The sequence below is a fragment of the Asterias rubens genome, chromosome 10 (genome assembly GCF_902459465.1).
Source record: "Asterias rubens chromosome 10, eAstRub1.3, whole genome shotgun sequence".
Classification (NCBI taxonomy): Eukaryota; Metazoa; Echinodermata; class Asteroidea; order Forcipulatida; family Asteriidae; genus Asterias; species Asterias rubens.
The window spans coordinates 9,548,305-9,559,523 of NC_047071.1; the positions used below are offsets into that span (position 1 = coordinate 9,548,305).

General features: G+C 42.1%; 1 protein-coding gene across 1 annotated transcript; it reads left to right on the plus strand.

The window, feature by feature from the left end:
• Window positions 1–8,110: 8,110 nt before the first annotated feature.
• Window positions 8,111–10,669, plus strand: LOC117295642. Its single transcript, XM_033778348.1, has one exon. It carries the CDS (start codon window positions 8,111–8,113, stop codon window positions 10,322–10,324), a length of 2,214 nt encoding a protein of 737 aa, XP_033634239.1. The 3' UTR covers window positions 10,325–10,669.
• Window positions 10,670–11,219: the final 550 nt, after the last annotated feature.

Here is an 11,219-nt window from a genome sequence, read left to right on the forward strand (position 1 = left end):
TCCGATGCTACTTCTTGTATATATCAATTAATTCCGCTTAGATTTTGACTAGGTCCATGTGAGCGCTATCAGAAGGGTATTCGCTTTGTTAGGCTTACTAAATCAATTCAAATGTTTAGTCAATGTTATTTTGTCTTCTTAAAAGTAGTACTTGGTTTGAACTGAGCCGTTGTGTATTTGTATGTAGAGCAAAGTGGCCCTTCGTCCTCTTCCACAAACAGTTTTGATATTTCAAAACAGGAAGGTGGTGACGCCATCATTGTCGATGGGGTTTCCACTCTGAGTGGTGGCAGATGAGTCAATCTGTGTCATTGAATGTGGGCACGGGCTTAAAACGAGGTGGGACATTTATCACCCTCACCAAATTTAGACTGGACAAACACGAATGTTACGAGCAGAACGAAATGTCATCGTTAAAATGCGATTTTTTTTTGATTTTTTTTTTTTTTTGCCAGTTTTAAATTCTAGAAATGAAGCAGCAAAACGTTGACAGTTTTGACTCTGATTATGTCGCGTGAGTTAAAAAAAATCTATGTCATAAAAAAAGAGCAGGTACCAAAGTATGTTTAAAGACACTGGACACCTTTGGCAATTATTGTCAAGGACCATGTGTCTTCTCACTTGGTTTATCTCAACATTATGGAAATAACAAACCTGTGAAATTTTGAACTTAACTGGTCGTCGAAGTTGCAAGATAATAATGGAAGAACAAACACCATTGCCACGCGATTACAGTTGTGTGCTTTCAGATGCTTGATTTCGGGACCTCAAAACCTAGTTCTGAGGTCTCGAAATCAAGTTCAAACATTTTTGTGGAAAATAACTTCTTTCTCAAAAACTACGTCACCTCAGAGGGAGCTGTTTCTCACAAAGTTTTATACCGTCAACACCTCTCCATTGGTTGCTAACAAGTAGGTTAATACATGTATACGCTAACAATTATGTTGAGCAATTACCATAAGTGTCCACTGCTTTTAATGTTGTGAACGACGAGCAGAGTGTACTGTTCAAATTGTCGTTCAGCAGACGTTGTTATGCACATTTCCTGCTAAAAGCAGCTCTATAAAACTGGGCCTGGGATTTTTCGGCATTTCGGCCATGGCCACGTTGCAAAAGTCATTAACCACCGGTTTTCAATCCACGGATGTTTTCTTTAAAGTTCTGCTGTCCTTTTCAAGGAGAGATCATTTCTGTCAGGAAATGGAAACTTTGTCACAAAACCATAAGATTCCGATATTATACGAATCCTAAAGCACAAACCTCACCGTTAACAGCGCATTATGATGACAATGCACTGAAACTTTCAAACCTACTTCACAAGAAGTGATGTTTGAAACTTTACATGGTGTGTGGTCATTAAACAAAAAAAAATACAGTAACTCTTTTGCGAGAAGTATTGGATGAGAATAACCAGTGTAGTCTCGACAATTTGAACAGTACACTCTGCTCGTCTTTCACAACATATAAAGGCAGTGGACACAATCGGTAATTGCTCAACATAATTGTTAGCATTATTAACATAAAGTGCTTACACTACACGCAACCGTTTTGTTAGCAAAACACAATTCTGTAATGTTCCTTTAAGAAAGACGATGTTGCCTCTCAAAATAATCAGCCCCGAGAATAGACGTTTACCCAAAATTATATAATAGCTCTACATGACTCTTACACATCGGGTCATGTGACCACATTTCTTGGTTTCCTATTGGTCACCCAATGTTTCCTGTGATGTGTGTTGCACTGATGGGTTGGCATCACGTGACATCAGCTTGTGATTCACGTGATATAGACTTTTGTTGACACTTGATGCGGAACAATTTCGCAAAAATATATAATGAATAGGCATAACAATTTGTTATGACCTTGCTCTTTGCTGATGAGTTTCCCATCTGTTGAACATTTCTTGGGTTTCGGTGGTGCTCATAAATTTACAAGTTTAAAGACAGTGTACACTATTGGTAATTGTCAAAGACTACTCTTCACAGTTGGTGTATCTCAACATACGCATAAAATCACAAACCTGTGAAAATTTGAGCTCAATCGGTCGTCGAAGTTGCGAGGTAATAATGAAAGAAAAAACACCCTTGTCACACGAGGTTTTGTGATTTCAGATGCTTGATTTCGAGACCCCAAATTCTAAATCTGAGGTCTCGAAATCAAATTCTTGGAAAGATACTTCTTTCTCGAAAACTACATTACTTCAGAGGGAGCCGTTTCTCACAATGTGTTATATCATCAACGTCTACCCATTACTCCTAATCAAGTAAGGTTTTATTATAATAATTATTTTGAGTAACTACCAATAGTGTCCACTGACCTTAAGTCTACCCAAATCGCAAGATATGGGCCGTTGTATATTATGTGCGAATGTTTTGCATGCATATTTGGTTTTCGATACCGACAAGTTGATCGGCAAAGTTATTATAGTTTGTAGAAATCCACGGTTGTTTTGAACGACCAAATTGTACTCCGGGAGACTCTTGGGACATGGGCTGTGTGTTGACAATCAAGAACCCCATTTTACAAAGATGCATAACCGCTTCAGAGTTAGTCGTTTCTCACAATGTGTTATCAATATTCAACAGCTCTCCTTTGCTTGTTACAAACTAAAAAGTAAGTTTTGATGTATATGATGTGCAGTGCCTTCGAGTACAAACTCGAAGTAAATTTATTTCGAAGCTGTTCCCTATAAGGTTATTGGGCACACAAAAAGAGATGATGAAGCAACTGCTTTTTAGAGATTAAAACTTCTCTTATCATTTGTAGTCAGTGTGATAAAGTGACAAGAGGGGGCGCACTTTCAGTAACACCTTCTGTGTTGTCAATAATACCATTCAACTTTGACCTGATCAACTTCCAATGGCCATGGATGAAGGAAACAACTATACTTGTACTGTGGTTGAATCTCAGACAGGATGATGCAAGTACTACATGTCCACTGTAAAGTTAAAGTGGTTGTCGCCTAAAAGTGGCATTGTGAACATAGACCTGTTAAAAAGCCCCTTGCACGGTCACCATTGTCTCAAAAACATCCTGACAGTACAGTCTTTAAAATTCACGCCTTGTCAGTTTCGCATAATAGGCCCTATCCGTCTATCTTTTAGTAATTTGTCTAGTACTCTTATAACAAATATTGAGAATTTTTTATTATGATCAAAGTCTTGCGGAAAACACATCTTTTTGAAGCCTTTTTCTTTAACTTTAATTTGTACCTCCTGGACTACAAGATGTTTCTACTGCCCAAAATATTGAAAATAAAATAAGAACATTTAATAACATGCGGTTAAACAGTCGGTCGTCGAAGTTGCGAGATATTAATTAAAGAAAAAACACAGTTGTCGCACCAGTCACACGAAGTAGTGCTTACAGGTGATTGATTTCAGGACATCAAATTCTAAATCTGAGGTCTCGAAATCAAATGGAAAATTACTTCCTTCTCGCAAACTATGGCACTTCAGAGGGAGCCGTTTCTCACAATGTTTTATACTATCAACCTCTCCCTATTACTCGTAATCAAGAAAGGTTTTATGACAATAATTATTTTGAGTAATTACTAATGGGGTGTCCACTGCCTTTAAGATTTGAATGTCATTTTGATGTCCATTTACCCTTTCCTGTTTAGTCTCCTGTGGCTCCGCTTTTGTTTATTATTGGCGTTGGCGCCATCAACTGGTAAATATTGCAAAGGACAGCCGCTACATTTAATTCAAATAATACCGTAATGGGATAACGCTCCAAATGTTGATTTCCAGTAAGTTTGTAGGAAATTCCTCTTACCACGTCACAAAAAGTCGACAAGCCACACTTGCACATAACTGAATTTGTTCGCAAAAATGTAAGCAACAAAAATGGGCTAGCACATATAACTGCGTGTAAGTAATAACAAGATGACTATCCACGCTCAGCCAATCAGTATGCGCTTTTAACACAACATAATAAAATTGCTAATTCTTAAAGACGATGATGGTGCAAATTTTCTTTTCATAAAAAAGGAAAAAACATCACCCAATACTCATCATAAATGTACTTGTCATTAAAAACAGTAAAAGTGTAGATTGTGTTTTAACGCTACGTACGAAGTGCGGAAATGGGAACAAAAGAGGTCCACATAGTGTAGGGACTTGAGAAACTTTGTGGACTTTACACACGTTCACAAAGTGTTAATTACGTAGCTGAAGAACAGGATTTTCCGTAAGTATACAGAACAGAAGAATGTCCACAAAGTGACAGCAACATAGAGTAATGTGCACTGTTCTCAATTATCTCATTTTGATTGGCGTAAGCTGGTTTTATCGTAAACTGTTGTTTAAACTGGTCAACTATTATACTTATCGACAGCGACTTTGTATCGTTTAAACAAAAAGAGTACAGCCAGAGGTTATGATTTAAACCCTGCACTGTATTATGTGAAATGTGTACACTAGTTACCAATTGGAATTAATTGCTAATATTTTCTTGACTTTGCGATGCGCAACCGTTCATATCCTGATTGCGGATGAACGGGATACATTATCCTGACCTTTTATGGGTGTATAAAACAAAATTGCGTTCTACTCGTTATTCCGTCGATCTCATCCAGTGTGGAACGTGAATCACATCCATGTATGACAATAACGGAAGAACAACTTGTAACATAGTTCACATTTTCTAATTGTCATTTTTCTTTGGAATTGGCTTGAATCACTGTATGGTATGAATCGTACGGTGGGCAGTAACGAAAAATCAACACCATTTATGGGAACTCTGAAAACCGTTCCCACTTTTGATGATAATACCAGCGGCACACTTAAAAAGACAAGTTGTCTTGGGTTGGGCGAGTTGGTCCGGGAAAAGCGTTTGTTATAAAATGCATAAATGGTTCGAAAGATGTTTTAAAAGTATAATGTTCCACACAAACATGCCTCTAATTTGAACGGTTTTCCGTACGTCGTGAGCTATAATAAACCATGGGCGTCAATCAGGGGGGGGGGGGCAGGGGGGGGGACATGTCCCCCCCCCACATTTTGGAGGGTGGGGGACACAATATCAAATGTCCCCCCCCCCACCTTTTTGACCACCTTTATCATGAAGCCCAAGTTTTGCACTGTGTAAGACGAAACCCTGTGTCCGTATATGGGCATTAATCCTGTGGGCAAAGGATGACACAATATCCCCTCTCTAAATTGGCCCTAGATTGCATCACAGAGCGTCTAAACTGCAAAATTTTCCCGGGCCCTTAATCGGGCCCGCACCCCGAGCCGTAAAGGCTTCTCACACGCATGCGCCATCGTTGACAGATTTGCACCTCCCCCTTGAAAAAGTGGAAGGGACGTGTAACCCACCCCACCCCACCCCACCACCCCCATTTTCGAAGGGTGGGGGACACAGTATCAGTGTTCCCCGTGTCGTTTGACCACCTTTATTATGAAAAACATGTTTTGCACTGAGGAACTGTGGAGCACTGGAACACAAATATTCACACAGCTCATTGTTCTGTTTCGTTTGCCATTTGGCCGCTAAATGGCCTAAATATTGCACCCCAGAGCATCTAGAATGCAACATTTTTCCGGGCCCTTCAGCGGGCCCGGACCCTTCGGCGGGCCCGTGCTCACTCTTTGACAGTATTTTCCCCTAAAACTTGGTTCATAGATCCGCACTTGAAGATGCTGTTAACTCAAAAGGTTCTACTGCTGCTCACATTTTACATATGTTCTGTTCCGTTCTGTATGCCTTTTATTGACCTATTAGATTGCACCACAGAGCATCTAGAATGCAAAAGATTTCCGGGCCCTTAAGCGGGCCCGGACCCATGCCGTAAAGGTTTCGCACTCGTGAGCTCACTTTTTGACAAAATTTTCCCCATAAACTTGGTTCATAGATCCGCACTTGAAGATGCTGTCAACCCAAAAGGTTTTACTGCTGCTCACATTTTACAGATGTTTTGTTCCGTTCTGTATCCTCTTATTGGCCTAAGATTGCACCACAGAGCATCTAGAATGCAAAATTTTCCCGGGCCTTTAAGCGGGCCCGGACCCATGCCATAAAGGTTTCGCACTCGTGAGCTAACTCTTCGACAGGTTTACTCCCTAAAACTTGGTTCATAGGTCCGCACTTGAAGATGCTGTCAACCCAAAAGGTTCTATACTGCTGCTCACATTTTACAGATGTTCTGTTCCATTCTGACAGATTTGCCCAAAAAAAACTTGTGTCTTAGGTCTGGTGATGATAGGGATGTAACGCCGTCTGAGCATTAGAATGCAGAAACAGTATTGATATAACGAAGCTATAATTGAGTTGCTTTTTAGGTACAATAACCATGATAGCAAGAATAGGTGCATCATAGCTTGAAATAGGCATTAAATTCCAACATCTGAGAGGAGGGAACATCACCCCTCATATTCACTAAATTGCACCAGAGAGCATCTAAGGGCTGAACAAAAATCCGGGCCCTATCAGCGGGCCCCGGACCCCACGCCGTAAATGTTAGGTCCCCCCCCCCCACACTTCAAGACGGATTGACGCCCCTGATATAAACACGGCACGCCACTTTGTGGAGTCAAGTTGTTGACTCCATAAACATTTCGAGGCATATTGTGTGGAACATTATATTTTAATGTTAAAACATCTTTCTAACCATATGCATTTTCATACGCTTTTCATAGAGAATACTCGACCGTCCCAAAGCATCGTGTCCCTTTTAGACATGTGTCAGAAAGTTTGGTTAGTTTTGAAAGGTTGAATATGCAGCTTCATATTGGCCTTAAGAAACAGGGGGGCAATGTGTGTCCCCCTCTCCCCAAATTTGATGTCCGGGCCACCTGGTGCCACCCCTCCCAATCCTCTCTAAATGCAAAGGAGTGAAAAGGCACTCTTTGAAGAGCCATAGAGGGACAACTCTTCTTCGAGTGGTATTCCACTCTTTTAGATTGAGGTTTGCATCTTTTTTGAGCGATTTTTCACTCCGTCTTGGAGTGTAACCCCTCTAAAAGAGTGAAATAACCACCACTCTTTTTGAAGGGCTATATGATGGACAAGAGGGGTGAAGAAATGTGAAGAGTGGTGTTTTTCACTATTTTACATTCAGAGAGTACGATAAAAAAAACGAATACAAAATATGAAATCGTTAAAAACTCTCTATGTTTTAAAACTAATTATTTTTCTATTTACAGGCAGACAGTGTTTTTGGTGTTTGCAACCACGCTAGATTATCTCAAATAACCAAAAAAGGGGCTTGTTTTCAATAAGAACATAACGGGATCTACAGTTGTATAATTGACCAGAATTACCCATTAATATAGGTTTTCTCGGTCAAATTCGGCAAATGAGCAGTCAATTTCATTTACATGCGTTCGAATTAAAACTGTTTTGCCTCTCCAGTTGTTACTGCGTTTCAAATTCAGAACTCGGCCGTGTAATTTCGTTTTGAGTCGAGTCAAATTGCTTTAGCACTCTGTTCGATTTAGCGTATCGTCATTCTTTTTCGTGACACACACGCCTCAAGAAGCGTCTGTGAATTTGAATGCTGCTATGATGAATTGTTAAATTGAATGATTATTTTGTTAAATCGAATAACGTAAAAGTACATTTGACTAGTCTTAAAACGAAATCGAATGACCCTTTTCAGTAGCATTCAATTTCGTGCCAAATAGAATAAGTTGGTGGTTAAATTGGCTGCTCATTTTCCGAAATTGACCGAGAAAAGCTATAGAAAACGAAATACTGTTCACCATAAACACCCTTTTGACCCCAAAGTTTTACCCTTGTTTTCGGCGCTGTTTCGAAGGAGTACACAATCACAGAAGTAGTGATTGGAGACAATACTTTTATCTGGACTCGGCCAGAAACATTTCCTTTCAAGGTTGCAGGATTTGAATGACTAAATGACGTAATACCCGAACCACAGTTCCTGTCCACCAAAGGTCTCTACGGGAAGTAACCTTACATCCGCTCATCCTATCTAAATATACGTCAATTTATTGTCCTCACTGCAATTAATTGACGCATTGAAAAAAAGGTGGGCATTGACAAAACAAATGAATTGACACACAAAACACGAATGGACAAAAAAGTGGTGAAGATTTATAGCTGAAAGTGGATTGATGCGCAGTTGTTAACGTCAAATGGTATTAGGATGGTTAGCTTACTTCATCGTGGGTCCATAGTGGCTCTGTTAATTGTCTTATTTTCTGGCGAGTTGACATGTATTTCAATACTACGGGGTCCCATTGACCGTATTGTCATCGAGGGTGAAACTGTTGTCTTTACATGTCAGATTAGGAACAAGGGGAACTTCAGGGTGTTCTGGTACTTCGACCGAGATGCACGCTACCTTTCGGCTGACACGGTGTTTTTCGAGGACGCCCGGAGTCCAAGGTTGAGCATCGTGGGTAATCAGCGAAACGGCTTCTTCAACCTGAGGATCTCCCCGGTGAGACGCACCGATGCCGGCATCTACCGTTGCGGGTTTGTTCCGGTGGGATCAACCCAGCTGATGGACGTGAGGGCCCGGCTGACTGTCCACGTCCCACCGCTGGACGGCTTCCCACGGTGTGAGATCGACCCGCCTGTTGGTCTCGCTCTCAGGCAGAGAGCTACACTGACTTGCACGTCGGAAGGAGGCATACCACCAGCCTCGCTCACCTGGCTTCAAAATGGCACTCCAATCACCCCTGCCGTACTGCACCGTAACGTCATCGAGAGACTCTTCGACGAGGCCTTAAACGGAGTTGAATTCACCTGCCAGGCAAAAAGCCCAGCTTTCATGGGGGTACGTACTTGCTCTTTTGTCCCCCTTCGTATCGACCCGACAGCCCGTATAGAACCTCCACAACTTATAGCCACGCCCGGTCAAGATGTCACGTTCACGTGCATAGCTGGTGGCGTGTCTCCTATCGTTGAATACATGTGGGTCTTTGGCAACATTATTGTCCCGTCGTTGGAGGACGGTGACCGGTTTGTACTCACCATGGACCATGTAAGTTTAACAATCCGTAATGTTCAGTTAGTGGACGACATGACCTCAGTGAGATGTACTGTAGTCACGCCGAACGGACTCACAGCGACTGCGGGAGCCTTGCTAAGGGTTCTCCTTGCCGAGGACATACCCACCACCATCTTGGCTGCGACCACCACTTTGGCTGAGGTCACCACAGTAATCCCAACAACTCTCACTGCAAATCCCAATCAGACTTTCCCCCTTCCGACTCCAGAATATGGAGGAGGGCTCGGAGGTGGAACAATCATCGGCATAATTATCGGTGCCATTGTTGCAGCCCAAATCGTCATCGCCTGTTTTGTGTTTACAGCTCACAAAATTATATCAAAGTATGAACGTCATCGTGATATGGCTATGGTGCCTTCTCTAGCCAGTTGGACCGGCCAACAGACGCACGTTCAACCCTACCAAGGACTTGACCAGACAGGCCGTTCCGCTTCAACCCTTCGTTACCTCAGCCTCCACCCACTCCGTGCACCCCCTTCCCGGTACTCATGCGTCGACGTCGGGGTCTACGAGGCTGCAGTCGACTCCAACACGAACACCATAGTATACGACTCGGGATACATTCCAAACAACAACACCACCCAGCAGGCGAATCAAGACTCGATGGATGACATGAATAACGAGTATCAGCCTGTACCTACGGCACCACAAATGGAAACAGCATTCTACGAACAACCGAATGAATCGGCAGCCATAGACCGGTCATCATCAAGGGAAGAGCCGTATTATGAACCAGCTGCAGAGGAGACTTCTACCGGCACCAAACAAGGGACGGCAGCAAGCCAGAAAGACTTATACTACGAACCACCAGTAGAAGAGACACCTATCGGTGATGGTGGCAAACAAGGGACAGGAGCAAGCCAGCCAGACCTATACTACGAGCAGCCACCAGTAGAGGACACACCAACCGGTACAAAACAAGGGACGCCAGCAACCCAACAAGACCTGTACTACGAGCCGCCGGTAGAAACATCGACCGATACCAAACAAGGGACGCCAGCAACCCAGCAAGAACTGTACTACGAGCCGCCATTAGAGGACACACCAGCCGTTACCAAACAAGGCACGTCAGCAACCCAACAAGACCTGTACTACGAGCCACCTCCTATTGAACTAAACGACCATACATTGTCAGACGAAGAGACCGACAATTACGAACTCCCGCCTGTCGTGAACGACCAGCAGACGGCCGAGACGGAACCGGAGTATTACGAACCGCCCGTTGAACTACAAACTACTGTTACGGATTCACTCGCCGGTGAACACGAATATGACGTCACGCCTAACGATGACAATGAGTATGAAATTCCCGGCAATACTGACATTTATGTGGAACAAGATTAACGGCTTTTTTGACGTCCTCCATTTAGAAAGACATTGTACAAAATGAGAAACAAACTTTGGGAATTCATCACCACTAGTGATTGTTAATGCAGTTTGATATGACCATAATTTTGTTAATGGCGGACTTATGGGACGCTAGGTGGCAGCAGACTTACCAGCTAAATCAATTTTCCTTGGGTGTGTGCGTGCGCATGCCCAGAACCACGTAAACAATGGAAATGGACATACGTCTGCTGCCTCGTATCGTTCGTCGTGTATACACATTACACTTTGAGATGAAGTACGGGGCAAATTTTCATAGAGCTGCTTAATAATTAAGCAATTGCTTAAAGCCATTATACACTTTCGGAACAGACAAAACAAAGTTCATAGATTTACAAATAATTTACAGGGTTTACAGAAGGTAATGGTGAAAGGCTTCTCTTGAAATAGTATTCCATGAAATGCTTTACTTTTCGAGAAAACGTTAAAACAGTTATCAATTCTCGTTGTCGAGAATTACGGATTTATTTTAAACACAAGTCATGACACGGCGAAACGTGCGGAAACAAGGGTGGGTTTTCCCAAAAGCTCATTAACAGTATGTACGATCCTCCATCCAACCTGAGTCCAATTTTATAAAGTTGTTAAGGATTGGTTCACTCTTCAAGAAGTGTGTGTAACCTCGGGTGTTGTTTACATGATACCACCAAACAAATCAAAATTTACCTCTTAGGGTGTAAAGTAAAGGGTGTTCTTTTAAAACCATTTCATGTTAATTTTGTTTCTCTCTTGTATTTATATTTTGACAACCTTTTAACTATATTTTAACACCCTCCTTTTTGCAGTGTTTGCTAAACTGACAACTCAGAATTGCAGTTGGTTTACTTTTCAAAAACTGGAAATGCAAGGTGTT